The sequence below is a fragment of the Antedon mediterranea genome, chromosome 8, assembly GCF_964355755.1.
Source record: "Antedon mediterranea chromosome 8, ecAntMedi1.1, whole genome shotgun sequence".
Taxonomy (NCBI): Eukaryota; Metazoa; Echinodermata; class Crinoidea; order Comatulida; family Antedonidae; genus Antedon; species Antedon mediterranea.
The window spans coordinates 2,407,407-2,426,404 of NC_092677.1; the positions used below are offsets into that span (position 1 = coordinate 2,407,407).

The 18,998-nt window shown below is 34.8% G+C and overlaps 1 protein-coding gene across 4 annotated transcripts in view; it reads right to left on the bottom strand.

Moving 5' to 3' along the window:
• The window catches only part of LOC140056365 (uncharacterized), a 66,898-nt gene that overhangs the window by 12,901 nt on the left and 34,999 nt on the right, over positions 1-18,998 (bottom strand). For all 4 annotated transcript variants that reach the window (XM_072101719.1, XM_072101715.1, XM_072101718.1 and 1 more), the window contains exons 2-3: positions 4,722-4,777; positions 1,421-1,657 (exon numbers count right to left, since the gene is read on the bottom strand). In XM_072101719.1, coding sequence (XP_071957820.1) covers positions 1,421-1,517 — 97 coding nt within the window. In that variant the 5' untranslated portion in view covers positions 1,518-1,657; positions 4,722-4,777. The remainder of the gene's footprint in view (positions 1-1,420; positions 1,658-4,721; positions 4,778-18,998) is intronic.

The following is an 18,998-nucleotide window of genomic DNA, read 5'->3' on the forward strand; positions in this document are numbered from 1 at the left end:
ATCGTTTGATAAATTGTTCCCTACCTTCCACATTCTTATAAATTTATGTTAAATATTATTCTTCGACAAGAAAACGAAACTTCGTTTATAAGGTTTGAACATTTTCCATCGATTGCTGAGGCCGCGAAAATACTGCCAAGCAATCATCGTAACAACATGAAGGTGAACTAAACAGGCCTAGGGGCCCAGGCCTAGAATTATCATAAAAGCAAGCCTATTAATATAAAAGCAAGCCTAGTAATATAAAAGCAGTTCCAATATTAAACGGGCTCAATGAATAGTACAATGAATGATTTGATTTAAAAACCAAAATGATCACACATCGTCTTCTTTGTGCAAAGGTACACTTATCTGCATGCTATTGGTTATAATTATCTTTTTTACGAAACTATTCTGCACATTTATACAGACCCGTTAAACTGTACATCTTACAAATACTAATTCCTCTTTCACATGGCCTAGCCAAACTTACAAGCACCGAGATGAATATCGTAACAACGGAGAGGAGGTGTAAGCTCCGGATTTTTCCTAGGCTATTTCAAAGGCATATTTAAAATATGAATACTAATAGTTAATAATTATCAACAGTCTGCTGCATAACATGATTTTAAATTTGTGTTTTCTTTAAAAACATATTTACCGTTACTTTCAGAAATTTAAACATCTTTCAGGAAAGGATGCAATATGGTGCACAAGTATTTAAACATTTTTTTTAGAAACGTAAAGTATTTTGCGACATATTTTTCGCTTTGTTTGCATCATTATAGGTTGTTATATTGCTGTTAACATCATTTGTTGTGTTTGCTTGCAAAAATATAATATTTAGTTTTCATATATTTAAATATCTTTCAGGAAAGGTATGCAATATGCTAAGTATTGATACATTCGTTAAGTTTTGTTGTATTTTTTTTTTGAAACATAATGATGTATCTTGCGACATGTCTTTTTAGTCGAGCAAGAATTGCTAGGTATGTTATATCTATATGTTAACACCATTTAGTCTTTGTTTGCACAACTGTGCCGTCTATAAGTTTTAGCAATTTAAGCATCTTTCAGGACAGCAATATGATAAGTATTGACGCATTAGTTAGCTTTTTTTAGGAAACACAATCATCATCATCTTTTAGTCTTGCTTGCATTGCTAGGTATGTTATTACTACAGTATGTTAACACCATTTTAAATTAGTGATGTAATGTTGTTAGCAATCAGTATCTACTTTGCAATGACATTCTGAGATGCATGTAATATATTATTTATGATTCTTAAGATGATACAACTACACGAATATTCACAATAACCAGATGGGTAGTTAGTACAATGCATCAAATTAATAAAACATTATAAACGGGTATGTATGTATCGTGATGCTAAAATCAGTGTGCATGATGCATGCAATAACGACAAGGTATTAAAGCTTACCTGGACGCCAAACTGAAACCCCTGGGCTAGGTATGGGCTCTTGTTGCCCTGTTGGAATGACCGGTGGATTCTTCATAGAGGCGTGAAAGTGCATCATACTGTCTTGCAACAACCCGTACTCAACTAACTTAACGCAACGACGACGACAAGGAGGAGGAGGAGGAGGCGATCAACAACCAATTCGCTTGCTGCGTGGACACTGACTCAATCCCTCGATAAACCTGCGCGGCAAAATACCTGTAATAAAACAAATATGGAATTAGAGAAAGGAAAAGAAATGCTTGAGCTTTCGTAATCAGGATGGCAAATGGGAGTATCCGCTGTCACTGATAATATACAGGTCGGTTAAGTGGAGTTTAGCTAAATTCGAAAGTTTTAAATAGAAATCAGAACGAAATAAAAAAACGTGCTTATAAGCTACAGTATCAGCTTACTGTATTTTTCAATCTTCCTAAAAATGCAATTTAACTGAAACTTATGTACTTATTTATAGAAAGTTAGGCTCTTAAAAAAGCAGGTCTATTTATAGCATAAAAAATAAGGCATTATACGGTAAGATTGATAGATATTACGTCATATTGATAAAGAACAATGCGTATTGTATCATAGACATCACGCGTATATTAGTACTATTGTTATCGAGTGACGTTGAGGTGCGCGTATCTCGGCCGGCCACGTAACATAACGTGACTACGAATACAATCAATGCACGTTGAGAAACAAACAATTATTCTCGTAAATGTGCAGAGAATTAAAATGATGATAACCAGACCAACAATTAATTAATAACGTTGTTTGCCAACTAAATATAATTTGTCTAAATGCGCTGCTGTCGAAACAATCGAAACAATATCAAACTAATTAATTAATCACTCAATAGAGAATTACTGTACGTATTTAGTTTGACAGATACGGGGATATTGTCATTTTAATGCAGTTAGTCAGATTACAGTCAAACTCATATGGACAATCTCCAGAAAATAATAAGGCTGTACTGTGTGCTTGTGCAATGGTGTATTATCTACCTATTTGATCCAGGGGATGGCACTTGGGGCTGACGTCTCCTTCTTTTAAGTGTGGTTCCCACTCTAGAAAGCAACGCAGTATCGATGCAAAGTGTTGTATTACGTAAACACAAGTGGGAACCAACGACGCAATAGTGTTGCAAACATCGCAGGTTTGATTTCACGCAGGCGGGGGCAAACACAATTATTAGAAGGGCATTTGTTTACGTTACGTAGATTGCGTTACGTTGCGTCGCTAGTGGGAACCCAGCTTTAGCAAACACATTACAGTGTGTTTGATTGATCGGCGACGCCCTTGAGTGAAATTCCCACTTAGGGTATGTCTCCGTGAAATTATCATCTATTATTAATTTGTTGACTTTCGTTAATACCTAGAAAAAAATCTGTTACTATTTTCCCGAAGCTTGTCATGGTTTTTAAAAATCATACACAACGACACATGACCTTGACTGTGACATTCAGAACGAAGGAGACAAAAAGAAGTAATAAAAATGATCATTTTCACTCATTCTACCTACGCTTCCATGAAATTACTAATTATTAGTACAAATGAAACACTATTTCGGGCTATAATGAATATAAGACAACCACGTTACACAACGTCACATAAATAATAGGATTTTGCTAAAACTACCCAATTCTTTGATTAATCTGTTTCACCTGCTAATTCTTTTGCCAAATTAAATGTCACATTGGGTGTAATTAAGTATCATTGTAAAAGTTTCACTGATTTTTCGTATTATGTTGCTTACTTGCTTTTCGTGCGGGTAGTTTCGAACGGTAAAAATCGAAACCACAATGTTAACAAGATGTGGAGAAAACGTCGGTGCGAGAAATGGTGATTGGATGTAACCACCGAGTACAGTTAGGCCTACACCCCACCGACGAGTTGCTAAGATAAAATACATGGTTTATTTTCTTAACAACCATGTTTTAAAACAAGGTACTGTACATGTTCTACAATAATTTGATTTTTGTTACAAATACAATATATCAATATTTTAATTTTAAAAAGTGTTGTCCCTTGATAGCAATCACAGAAATAAAACGACCCCATTCGCGACAATATACTTCAATGTCTTCTTGGTAATTATTCCAAGGCTATTCGTCATTTTTATAAAATTTTCATTTTCAAACTAAATCCCAGGTGTAATTGGCTTTATCCATTGTGTGTCGTTATTTCATGTGTATTTTGTATATTTTCTTTTTTTAATTCTAATTGAATGGCATGTAGTTTTGACAAGACTTTGACATATGAATATGTAAATTCTTCATCACATAACGATCCCACACGAATTCGGAATTGTTAAACATTTATCACAAACAATTTCTATCAAGTTTAAATTTATATATTGCTGACAAACAAGTCTTTAAAACCTAATTCAAAATCTTTAAGAGCGTCGTCATCTTGAACAATTGCGTGTCCTTAATTTGAGGCGGCAGCTACGCGTCAAGAAAAAAACCGCGTTGTATTTATGTTGTAGGCCTAATATTGTAATATGATTACGCGTCGTCTTGTCCTCTGCAATTTTGTCATGCAATATTACGCGCCGTCTTCGTCTTGCGATTAGACGTCTTCTAGTCCTATGACGTTATGTGACGCGTCGACCCCAGTATAGTATGCGACGCGTGGCATTGGGTTTAATACACGTCAATTTATACAACACTGTCAATGTTTACGCGTCAAGTCGTTAAAATATAAATCCTTATTGCAGTATAGATTTTTATCCTAAACACATTTATGTAACATTTTTTTTTTATTTACTTACGTAAAATCTCCCAAGTTCATTTAATGATTTTTGGATTAGGCCTTTTAATCACTTAACTCCCTTTCACATTAGAAATTTCCAAGAATTTGATTATGCAACATAATAGAATAATAGTAACGGTATGGAATTATAACATTCGTTTAACAGTTGAAAGAGTCGTTACTTGATTTTTTTTAAATGACATTTTCATTTTTCTAAATGAGATTAACTCTGAAATGTGGTATTTCTAAATAAAGTAAAAACCTTTTTTTTTATTGATAACAATCAGACGATGGGGACAATGAACGCTGGTTGAGATCAAGAGAGTATTTCAATGACCAATCTATCATTTTCATTAATCACATACGAGTTTAAAATGGCTAAAAATAAAGACTTTACCTTGTCATTTTCCGACGGCGCCTTAAAAAATATTCAAACATCAAAATGTGATCAGTTAATAAAACAATTGTTTGGTGAAAATCCAAGGTCAAAGGTTAAAGTAAGAGGAATTAACTTAATAGTACTAACCTTTTAAAAAAATGTGGTCGTGGCGTTAGAACTCTTTCAAAACATGATCGTCAAACCTAAAAGAATAAAATTGATTGAGTTTATTAAAGTTTAAGAGTTACAGCAGGCATCAGTTGTCTAATAGTACTAAGAGTCATCAGAACATGGAGCCAGAGATGTTTCCCCAGCATTCATAAAATATTAATAGCAGTAATCATCAAAGTTGTAGGCTATGACGTTGTGAAACATATTTGACGACGACGCGCGCGTACTTGTCGCTAGTTAATTTAACCCATTAATTTCAAACATGTCCAACGATACAGTGCTGCCTATAGTTTAATAAAAGCCTCAACAACATTATACCTGAACGTTTAATACAAACTAATATTCATAATCCCAATAGGTGATAAATCTGAAGCAATCACATTGAAAATGACACGAAATAACGGCACTAGTAACAATATTAATCATGCCGACTAGATGTCGAGCGGATTGTGATATGTTGCGATCATCGCAATGAATTGTAAGCAAATTGTGTGTATAAAACGCAACAACCAACTCGATATATGCTTTGTTAAATTAATGAAGAGCGAATGAATTTATCACAAAGTATTGAAACTTTATCCGAACGAACACACTACAAATAAATAAAACTAATACGATGACCATTAAAGATCAGCATTAGTAGTAAACGCAATAATGGGATTGCAAACTACAGAGCGCCGCCTATCGCCGAAGGGAAAACATTTAAGTTTAAAAAAAAGTGATTACGTCACTTATGTTTTGAAGTTTCTTATGCTTTAAAAAAGTATATATTTACATTTAATATGTTCTTATGATAAGGAAAAAAGAAACATGAACTATGCATTGTTTAATACAACTAACAGGCATTAAAGTTCCACACTGCATATGTCAAATAAAACAAGATTCACCATTTTAGTGAGTGTTGTATAAATATGTAACTGTAGCTCTACGCATAGTTTAGCTTTTATTTTCAACCTGTTATTGGTGTTTTACACTGTTGGTTTGATATAAAGAATAAATAAATAAATTTCTTTTTTTGTATAAAACATAAATATATATTTATTTTATTCAGTGAAACATTTTTTTAAATGATCGCTGAGGAGGGACAAGAGCTGTCAATGAAAACCAAATCGCCAAAGGTAACGTCTCTTTTATTTTCTAAAAATAAATTATACTCTAGCAAAATATAATCCTTCTTATCCACAATACCCTGAATGGATCTCAAAATAAAAACGACTTAAAGATTGAAATGTGATCAGAACACGACCAATGGCTTAATGACTGGACGACGAGCTTAAGGTCAGAATACTCGAGATGGACATCAATTAAGTACCAGATACAAAGATAAATGAAATGTCCATCCTACGTAAATAAACTAAGCTGTTATTCTAATCCGTTCAAACCCACAATCAAATTACAGATATTTAGATTTGAAGCTGATATTATTAATACATACTACAAATACAAACGCTTTAGTTGTCAGCGAAAATCTAATCTTACTACAAGTCAATTATCAGTAAATCGTGTACGTTTATATAATATAACGATATTATTATTTAATATACTACTACTGTTGAAGATATATCGGTTAGATTCCATTTTTATATAAACAGTATACACAATTTATACATATTATGAATACAATCAGAATCGATATCAAATACATACATCATCTAATTGTATTGAGCTGCAAGATAATTGCGTACGTTATGGACGCGCGCGTAACTAATTAATTGGTTGGCATAAACAATTAATCACACACATTCACATAGAATCATTACGACACTGCTGATAAAGAGAAAGCTGCAACAACATACCTTTTTAAATAATGCGCGTATATTTATGTGACGAGTAATATTTATAGTATTATGTACATTTATCTGAATAAATTATGCCTTTTATTTTATTTCGTGTGAATTGTTAACAGACCTCTAAGCTACTTTATAAGGAAAGATGATATTAAAATGAATATATGGCTAGCTCGAGGAATATACTACAAGATCCCAAACAATCATTAACAACTAATTTATTAGATGTAATTCGAGTTTTTACAGAAAATTATTTCCTAACAACGTGAATCATAAATTACGTTATAAATCAGTACATTATGATGTATAACGAAATGTCTTTTCTCACATGTAATCTATTCCGTAGTTTCAAACGTCAGCAAAATGACCACGTGATTACAAGGTACGTCATTTTCACGTGCCTGGGAATGTATTTTACATAACTCTGGATGCGTACGCGCGACGGGCTGTTTTTGTACCCTGGTCACGGATTACAGGTATTAACATTCCTCTGCAGGTTGTTTGCAGCATCATCTTGCAGATCTGCCACAATATTTCCATCATGAAACCAGGAATAGTTAATGCGGACCGCTTGGATCAACCCATCATCACATCAGAAAGACAAAGACCTTGATTCTAATACAGATATTATTGTGATAAGACAGTTAACACAATCGTAAATTAAGTTACGACTTCGGATGTGGTCTCCAACGACCACGACTGTGATCATCAAGGTAAAAGAAACGTTTGTTCCGGTGTAACTCAAAACAGATATATACGTATACAACATAGCACATGGCGGTATAAATTAAGCCTCTATATAATAACATGATGATGATGCACAACAACACAGGCAATGCAATTTAGAATTCATCTATGGCCAACAAATCTAGTAGTAGTAACAGTCTATTATAGTAAAGATATTTTGTTAACTAGACTAGAGAGGGTCAGCAACCTATAAAACCAACATCATATGAGGCTAAATACATGTTAACCTTAACTAACCTGGGTAAGCTAACCTTACAGTTTGTATCCATTCCCCTGGTGGCAGCTACTACGGCGGCGGTAGGCTAGTTTTCAGATACTCGTTGCAAAATTTTGCTAAGCATTTACAAACGCGTAAATACAGTATTGTTGTGTTACCAAACCAACACTGAACGCAACTTTCTTTCCTTAAGCTCCGCGTACCTGGTCTATTCGTACCTGGGTCTAGCTATAGCAAACAAGGCACTTGAACGGAACTAACGTTGGTAACACACCTGATGATTTGACTGCCTGTGTTTATACCTCAAATTCAATACGATAAATAAACGTGTGAACGGAGAGGCACAATCCTTGTTCCGCATGCCGCAAATATGCTGGAATTAAGGGTGCAGCGAGAGATCGCAGATCGTAACCCCGGGCGGTACGTTAGTTCACCTACCTGTAATAGTTCTACCACCAACCCATACATTTAAATATATACATTGTTAGACATAAATTCATCTTATGATAGTGATAGAGAATCATTCCCTGGAAATAAACACATAGTTGAAATGCCTTTGCGCTTATGCATTGTTGTTATTGCTAAGTAAGTACTGATGCCAAATTTTAAAAATAGCCTTTTTTTTAAGCATTGAGGGTGCTGGATACACCATTCTGATAATGGCATCTAAATAGGTTTCAGTACAGAAATCCTTTATAACTAAACAACAAATATACTGATAACACTCACTATACAAAACAGGCCTACAAAGTACAATACTACTTCATACTCATGTATGACGTCATATCAACCAGACGATTACTGGGTTGAATCTCGATTTGGGATTTACTCATTCTCACAACAAATTAACAGTTTAAACATAATTTATCAATTTCCACTAGGCGATATAACATTCTCTATACCTGTACATGCTATATATTATTACTGGGCAATTTAAAGTTTATATGACTGTAAAATAACACTATTTTGTATCCGATACGAGCATCAGAATCATGTTGATAATATATCATAAGATGGTTGACACCATGAACCATTCGATCACAATACAAATATTGTTTGCTCAATCTTGTTTGCATTAATACTTTCTTATCAGCAGCACTGATATTTTAATATCAGATATCAAGTGGTATAACGATGGATTCTTTGTTAGCAACGCAATGATCAGCGCCACCAACGATCTGTTGTCACCACGTCTAACGTTCTATCTACACTTATATCAAACTAGTTTGAAAATGTGATGTGCCTCAATATGAGTGGTATGCCCAAATATGGTAGTGATATGACATCATCATGTCCATATATATGATCACATCACATATTTTTGTTACATAAAGTTTGATAGTGTAGACAGAGCTTTAGGGTGGTCCAACATTCTATAACCTAAATACCTGTATTCATTATTCTATTGCAATATAAATCACCACAAGGTATATGTCAATATTTATAGTTACGTATTTTTATGTATAAAATTAAATAACTAACAAAACAAAGTTGTAAACAAAATGATTCTCATTAAAATTTAATATCCTAATATATGAGTATTAAACGAGTTGTAAATGCAAGTAAAAATGTGATTATTTACGAATCAGACCGATTTTTACCTGCGTTCTGCAAAAGCAGTAATACATTTTACACGTTGCTTTGTTACAATAACTACGTCCGCTGACACGCAACTCCCATAGGATTGAAATCGCTTAACTAATCAGTGTTAAAAGTATAGTGACGGTATAATGATTGCAGTGGATACAGGTTACATACAGAATTCATGACAATAAAAACAAGTAGCGGCGAGACAAAGACAAGAATACCGCTACTACTAATAAAATAGAAAATAGGAAAGGATAAAAAAAGAACAAAAACGTTCGTCAACAAATCGTCGCGATAAGAACTAGTTATTTTTGCGAAGATAACACACCGCGAGCTTACTGCAAATTATCATTACTAATACCTTAAGGATACAACTCGAGTCGTTAGAACACAAGATGTATCTAAAGTCAAGTATAAAATATATGACGTCACAAATGATGGATAACACAAGCTAAAAACTGTGACAAGATATTCGTTATACGATAACTAACTCAAAACGATCCTTAAAAAAATGACATAGATAGAATTAATACTTCAATAATAGTTATTATTGCTAATTCGGTGACGGTTAAATAAAGGGCAAACAATGACTACTGTAATGCTGAATACAATGCTCAGATACTAGTATGATTTGTAGGCCTACATCTAGCGCCCTACATCATGTTGAACCTTTATTAAAATTGATCAATAAAAATACATACTAATATAGGTTATTTGTTGCGTAGAAGACTTAAATTTAAATTACGAATCTGGTGTTTGTGTAATGTTGTTTTTTAAAGGTAAAATGTAAACATAATTGAAATTTCCCGTAATCTACTCAACTATTTATATCTTTCGAGCAAGAGTTACATAATGAAACGATATTAAATTTAATAATCCCATCGTACCCACGTGATTAAAAAATATTGTTATCCAATCAGAGAATAACATTTCCATCATGCAACCTCGACTAGTGATGTGCCTAAATATGGTAGTGATATGCTTAAATATGGTAGTGATATGGCATCACCAGGTCCATATATGAGCACATTACATTTTGTTGTCGCATAAAGTTTGATAGTGTAGGCTAGACAGAGCTTTAGGGTGTGTTTCCAAAGTTCAGTCGCGGCTGGAGCAACGTTATTTCTAAAGCTTGGTTGGTTCGCACTACGCGCGTTACGTAACAATAACGTAAGCGCAACGCTCATTGGTCATCACAACATCTAACCTTTCGCATAAATTAATATCATATTTATATTATAGTTTCAATTATGGAGCTTAGTGAGGAATTAAGAACACAAAACAAGCTTTGCCTTGCGGATGTTGTGTTGAACGGGAGGACGATCTTGCGGTGGTTTGATAAGCGTTTCTTATAGCGCAGTGGTTACATTTCCCGGAAAATAATACTTATTAAAATATCATTGGAGGACAGGTCTTTGTGTTAAGCAACAGAAAGTCCTTGTTGTTCAATTGTAAAATATGCTTGGGGAAGTAAATAGTTTGATAACACAATAAACATCTAAGTGAAGCGAACTTTGAACCACCACAGAGGTGACGGACAGACGGCCTGGGTCGTCGTTTAAGTGTTACGCCTTTAAACTCAACGACTTCAGCCTCTAGCCTTTAATTGTAAAAATTCGTAAAATGGTACATACAGAAATAAACTATGTTATATCGATTATTGTTTCTGGCAAAGACCAAATAGGCTTACTTACTGCGGCAACTGACCCAATAACAAGATAATGTTGTACTCCTGTATTAAATGAAATGAAAACGGATAAATACCGCCAACGCATCGTTTACGGAAGCAATAGAGCTCATTAAATATTATAAATAGAGCCTCTTGTATTAAAATACTATACATTTCCTATTAACACTATTATTAATATTCATAATCAACTTGTTTTCAAGAAAACCATTTTTAGGACCCGGATTCATTAAATCAACATTAGTAGTCTTTAAGCTTGGTTCCCACTAGGACGCGACGCAACGGCACAAGCCAAACGAGTTGACCAATGGCAACTGACAGTTCGAATAATCCATCACTTGTGATTGGTCAAATTATTAGTCGGAATCTTTAACTCTCTGCGTAAACGGCACCGTGATTATTACGTCGACGGTTCCTATTCATTTGTTTACGGCACGACGATATGTTGCGTCTAGGTATTTGCGTTTCGTCATGGGAACTACGGTTTAATTATTGCAGGAGGGGCGTTCCATATGCAATCAAAGTGAATTTCAAAACATTGCTGGAATATGAATGAATGACACTATTATTAAAGCAGAGACATTAATACAATAGCATTTGGAACCGTTCCAAATTGCACTTAAGTGCCGTTACTTTCCAATTCCCAAAACGGTCAGGTGAATTGAAGAAAAATCAGAAACAAAAGGACGAACTACTTTTTTTGTTACAAACATAATTCCAACTTACGTCAAGAATGTAAAGTATTTATGGAACTACTTTTTCCCTATTGTTAATAAGCCTTTGATAATAAAACAAACTTGGTCCATGATTTAAGAAGCAGACGATTTTAGAAAAGCAGACGATAACGACAGAATGTGCACTTAAACATACCGTAGATCATTGAATAGAAAGTTATGTCCGATTCCGCGTGTCATACAAAGGTCTATGTCAAGTTTGTGTCTTCATTGAAATTTATCGGTTAAATAGTCAGAGAATAATACACTGCCATTTGTATTATTCTCTGACTATTTAACCGATAAATCTCAATGAATAAACACTTCAAAGTAGGAAGACACTTTTAAATAGTTTGACAAGTCTACAATTGTTGTCAAGTTAATGCAATTATCTCTTTGTGAATGATAGGTACTTAAACAATGGAGGAGAAATTTAGAAACAAACAATTTTAAAAACAGATACCATGGATTGTAAATTACTGTAAAGAAAGAAAAGCTAAGAAATGGAAGGTACAATAGGCCCCTAATAGTCGGAATATAAGTTAATTTACCTATAGCCTAAGTGTTATGGTTAGATGTGTGCTAGACGGACGCAATAATTAAGAAAATAACAAATGTAACATTGGTTTGTTGGCAATGGTGTTAATTAGCATTCTTCATATGTAACTGATCGTGTTGGACCGTTGGTCGCTTCGAACTGGTTACAATAGGCCGTATTATCTACTCCCAAGATGAAATTGACTTAACACATCACTGTTTATACCACGGACAGCCATTATAAAACAACGCAATGACGTACACACAGCGCGCGCAGATATATTATTACGTTGTGTTTTATGTAGTGTTCAGGTTTTTTCCCATGGTCGAAGAAGCCAGAAGAGGGTCTACGAATAAACACAACAGTAGGCATATAGGAAATCATCAGATAACCGTAACGATATTAATCTGTTGATCAATCTAGTCGAATCTTTCAATAAAACACGTCTGACCCGTTTGCTTACATGACCTAATTCACACAGGGTCGCTCGTCAATTTAAAAGTTCAATCAAAGTTGACCCATGCGCTCTTCATTGGAATGTATTGAATGCATGTGGAATTGGAAGAAGGAATGGAAAGTCAGCTGGTATAAGAAAACTGTGCCCTAATTTTTAAAATATGGTTCATCTGACCCTTCCATGACCTGACGGTGGACATAAAGCTAAGCCACGTTCAGACTGCTGTTCAGACTGCTATTCACCCGGGTAAGTTATTGATGACCTACCCGGGTAAATAGCTACTGAGCCGGGCAAGGACGTGTGCACCACGAAACTTACCAATCACAAAGCGACAATTCGAATTATCATTCGTGATTGGTCAAATTACTTGGGTTGCGCGTACGTACTTACGTATTGTCTAACGGACCAAGCTTTTGGCGCCCAATATGGCAAGTTAATTCAATTAAAGAATTCCCATTTCCTACTAAACAAGGCCATATATATGGCTGCAGTCGCGTGCTCAAATTTGAGTTAGTGTTTACTGACCAACCAACCAACCGACCGAATAGTGAGCTGAAGAGTCGGACGGTATACCGTATTTCCTATCGAAATAGATCACGATTTTTTCGCGACTAAACGTTGTTTTTTGTGAATTTAAAAATGACAATAATAACAACAATTTTTGATAAGTTCAATAGGAAAGTGTATCGTATGATATAAAACAAGCGTTAAAAACCTCGTTTGTTATTTTTGAGGAAAAACATGTTTGTTTTATATTTTAATCATGGACGAGCATTGACTTGATCGGGCGATGATCTCTTAATAATCCGATGATCCGATAACTCGATATCCTTCAATGATCTTGTAAATAATTAATGTGATCAGATAATCCTGAACACCAAACACATCCAACTTTGGTTTACTATCTGATGAATGATTTGTTATGAAACAACAGATTTAGTTATCCCAAAAAAAACACCAAGAAGTTCATGAGAAGAAATTTATGAACACATTTGACTTTTCACGTGATAATTCAAGATATAGTATTCTTACAACTGTGTGTGTGTGGTATTCAGTATTTTACTGCTTTCTGCTGTATATTGTAGCATAGGCCGTGGCCGACAGTGTCCTAGCCAGCAGGGCCTAGACGATAGGGTTCTGGCCAGCAGGGCCTAGACGACAGGGTTCTAGCCGACAAGGGCCCTTGTCAACCGAATCCACCCATTTTGGGAGTTCCGTTGCCTTATTTCATTGTGCACACGCCTCATAACACACCCAATCACAGCATAGCCCTTATGTCTATCCTAAACTAATCATTACACAGAAACATAACTGTCACGTGTGATGCAAATACAAAATGGACGGTTCTCCTAAAAAACATGAACAAGCCTACCACTGAAGCTAAAAAAACATAATTGTACAGTTTAATTCCTGTAAAATACTTACACTATTACATAATAATAACTGCCCGTCTATAAACGAATTAATTGCCAACAACGTAAGTACCGCTTAGAAAAACGACTCACTCCCAAGAATTGACATCAACATTAATATGACACGCGCGCGCCTCTTGTTTTCATTTCTAGTGGAGTAAATTCATCGAAAATCTTGATAATTATGCACTTTTGATAACAGATTTATCATCTGACATTTAACTAAGCTACCACCTGAGATCCACTTATATATTAAGAAAACACAGAAGACTTGAGTGTACGATGAATGAAAACGGCAAAAACAAAGATCGATAGACTATCTTATGACGTCACCCAATCCAATCGTCTGTATTATGTCGCTTTAAATAACATAATAATCGGAAATCACTGTTGATCATGTGGGAAACTTGTTTTTAATTTTAGGAGAATTTTCGTCAGTCATGATGACAAATGAGGAGAAATCACAATTAGTGCCATTCCCTTTTTTGTTCAACCGTGTTTAGGCTACACGTCAGAGTAAATTGCGCCAACTTTCGTTTTCACGATGCGCCTCGCACGACGACAACGTAGTTGGCTGCAATATCGAGCCAATTGCTAACAGAATTCTGCGCATCATGTTTCTAACCATGTATAGAATGACTTTTCAACTCAAAAGGAGCGTAATATAGTGGCGCGTATAGTACTGGTACTAAAATCATCAACTGTAAATCTAACATACAGTACCACCACATGTGGTACACAGTAGTGGTACCGTATAATATGCGGTCCAATACTTTATATTTACGCACAATGGACATAAAAACCATTAGATTTACAAATAAGCGACAACATGGATTACTATGTATTCTTTAAAATATTTGGCCTATCACATAATAACGTGCATTATTAGAGAGCATTCTGAAAAACATAAGCACGATATTTTAGCATTCGTGTGTAACATGGTTAACTAGGCCGAAGGTAGGCATCTATATGAAACAACATACCGCGCTCATTGAAGTTAAGCGTGATGATCGAACAAGTTGTTTTTATTACGTACCGTCGTGCGCTTCACTGTACCGCCGCTCTATAAACACACCGCTATAAATTCACACGTTGAAATCTCTTCAGTGGAACAAGTACGGTTTCCTAATTCCATTTAAAAGACCACTTAGATGATTTTTGGAAAACATCAATCGTTTATTAATTATTACATAAGGAAATACACATTTAATATTTAATAATAGGATCGTGCCAGTTCATCGCATTGAAGTTCGAGTATTTGATCGAAAGTTCGCCGAAGTGGAAACGTCGTAAACAACACAAGGGATTTTCGGGTGGAGTGTGTAAAACGTGGGCGGTGTATATCCGCGTTGACAAAAGAACGTTGCACGAATATTTCCCTTGGGATTAAAGACAGACAGTTTACAATCGAGTATTAAACTTTAAATTATCTCAATATTCAATTTAACCAACTACGTTTTTAACAAATATTTAACTCCTTGATTTTATCTCGATTTACGTCGAGCATCGGGGGACAGACAACAACAACAACGATTCTTTGGACAATCATGTTGCGCGAGTTATACGAAAGAATAATCTCAAAATATAAGTAAAACCCTGGATATGAGTTATAAAGGCATCCGGACAATGAGTGATTCTAGTAGGAGCATTGCCCTGGTGTTTGCTAATTCGTTTGACACGACATAGGCACGCCTACCATCCTAATAAAAACGCGCTTCATTGGGATACGCACACGCTGCGCACAAACGCAATTAGCTCTTATTCAATTCAGAAATAATATAAAGGAATTGAATGCACTTTGCACGTTTACTTCAGTTCAGTGCTGGTTCACTATCATAATATTGTTAGGTCAATAATTAACTAACAATGGTATTTCCAATCCAATATAATGTAATCACGTGGTCTACAAATAAATACCACCATAGACGAGAAAATCAATCATAGAGATTTCGTGAGAAGACTGGTCCAGCTCAGACAACAGTTGAGTGTTCCTATTTACAAGAAGCGATTTCAATTCAATGCGGTCGCCTGTGATCAGCATACAGACGTACAGTATATGGTGTGAATACGGGATTGGAACACCAATACAACATGAATGTTGAATAGACGTAAAACGCAAACCCGGTTATTACAGTTCGTCGCTTAAATTATTGACTGGTGAAAATGAGTTGCGATACACAGTGTACTGTATAACATTGCGTTTTGTCCTAGTGGGGAAACTGACAATATGAAATATAATGTGATTGTGATCTTCTTAAACAATATCTAAAACAAAAATGGGGGGGGGGGGGCACCATTTTCAAAATCAGCTTGGATTCTATAAAACTGAACCATCAAGGTAAATACAGTATTGTATCCACTACAAATCTATATAGTATATTATATATATCGTCTACAAATATGTCGTGTATTATTCCGCGTAGTCTGCAATGACGTCACAGTCCCAGGGCCTTCTTCCAATACATGCACCAGACTGCTATTATCTATACATTAGCATCATCAAGTGCTAATTATCTCTTTAAATCGAAAGGGTCACACCCATTAACAAGATAATCCGGTGAACAATTTGTGAACGAGCCTAATTGTTTTATAAGCGTCGATGAATAGTTTCCTCGGAAACAACTAGTGTAATGATTGTCTGTATTATCAGACGATATTATTTCCGCCAAAAGTATTTACCTGACGATAACAATCGGCTCATTGCCAGGACTAAAGCCGGGCAATTACTAGCTGGTACTTCCTTGTCGTCCGGCATTATTTTAGTACTTTACAACGTGTGTGGGGAAGCATTGTCTGCAGAAAAAGAAAACCGACGGAAAGATTTCCTCCAAAATAACCGGGACCTTTTCAAATAAAAGGTCGGCACGAATGCATTACATATATTTCTATAATTAATTTTCTAATAATCCACTGTACTAAGTACATGTTACGTAAATACAGTATATGATCAAATATTGCATACGCCATCATCGTTGAAACCAGAACCATGTGACGAGACAACAGATTCGAACTGAACTTTCTAGTCAAATCTAAATAATTCCTCCATGATTTATGTGACCACAAATCGTACACATCTTGACTTTCATCATATCAGACAAAAAAAAAGGTCCTTTGGGTTAATACAGACAAGATTATTAGGTTATATGCATGATATGCATATAACCTCTTGATTCTGTCAAAATCTTTATTTATTTATTTATTTATTAGTTATCCGCACTCAGCGGATAACTCCTTGTAACTGTCCTGTTTCATCATCTTTTTTTTTTTTTAGTTATCCGCACTCAGCGGATAACTCCTTGTAACTGTCCTGTTTCATCATCTTTTTTTTTTTTTTCTGTATTATTCTTCTTTCTTTCTGTCATTTTTGTGCAGAGCGTATCTCTAAAACGTGTAAAGTTAACATTTTATAACTTTGTCAACATATGGGCAATCACGTGAAGTTGTGCTTTTCTATTTTTGAATGACGTCAGAGTTGCGCAACATGACTTACGCGCGTTTTTATGAATTTCGCGTATTTAACATAGATCGAAAACCATATAACAATTTAAATTGAAACTTAGCAAAAGTCTAATTTATATCGTGCGCTAACGTTTTGTGCACTAAAAATAGCATGTTTCACACGAAGTTACGCGCGCACGCGCGTTAAAAATTTTCAAAATGCGGAAAATCAATTTCTAATCAACTTTCTACTCGTTAAAGTTAACATTTTATAACTTTGTCAACATATGGGCAATCACGTGAAGTTGTGCTTTCCTATTTTTGAATGACATCAGAGTTGCGCAACATGACTTACGCGCGTTTTTATGAATTTCGCGTATTTAACATAGATCGAAAACCATATAACAATTTAAATTGAAACTTAGCAAAAGTCTAATTTATATCGTGCGCTAACGTTTTGTGCACTAAAAATGGCATGTTTTACACGAAGTTACGCGCGCACGCACGTTTAAAATTTTATAATGCGAAAAATCAATTTCTAATCAACTTTCTACGCGTTTCATGTCATTTTGAGCATGTAAAAAATTCCCACGGGCGCGCATATTTTTACGCGCGTGGTGCGCACGTAGCGTTGAAAACAATTTTTTTTGCGTGATTTAGGTTTTTCCAGCCTTTTCTAGTAATTTTACCAACTTTTAAACGATTTCGACTTAAAATCACGTCATACGAGCCCGTAGAATTGGATGATTTATGTGCGTTTTTTATGAAAAAGTTCAAAAATTCATCAAAATTTGTCAAAATTATACCTTTTTTTAAACACTTGTAGTTTCTAAACTAAACGGTAAAAGTTGTTTTTATTACGTATTCTTGAAGATGATGAGTTGTAGATATCGTATCATGCATCAATATGGCTAACCGGACATTATGACATCATCGTATGGCCACTCGAATATAAAATATAGGGATTTTTTCTCTTTTGTCATAGCGCATCACATTTAATAGAGCGCATCTCCACTTATCCGTTTTCCATTTTCACCCCGATTTTTATATTGTCTAGGTCAATCAACTATCCTTTGCATGAGTTAAAAATAATTTAATTTTTATGACGTCATCATGCCTACAAATTTAAATTAGGTGTGCCTTTAATTTCATCTTTACAGTAAATTTTAATCTGTTATAGCTCGTACGAATAAAATGTGATAATCACGATTAAAACGTTTTCTGGAAGCTATTGGATTGTAGATACAAAATCATGTAAAAATTTTACCATTCGGATGTTGTGACGTCATCATATGGCCAGTTAAATAAGAAAAGTCGTATTTTCATCTTTTGCGTCATAATTCATTACATTTAAAAGAGCGTGCATCAATATTTCACGTATTCAAATTTCTTCTGCACGTTAGTATGTTGTTACTGAGATAATTTGCTTCCCAAATTGCTGTCTTAGTTTTTCATTTTGATACCGTCGCCATGTTAAAAATAGGAATAAACGGGGGGTCCCGTAATTTCACCTATTCTACACTGTATGTAATATGTATACAGATTATATTATATACTACATGACACAAAATTACAGAATTCAGCAATAACAACATATCATATTCTTCAGTTCAGGTCATAATGCCATAATCTTTTTCTGTGTGCAATATTCTAACGTATCACTTGCACGT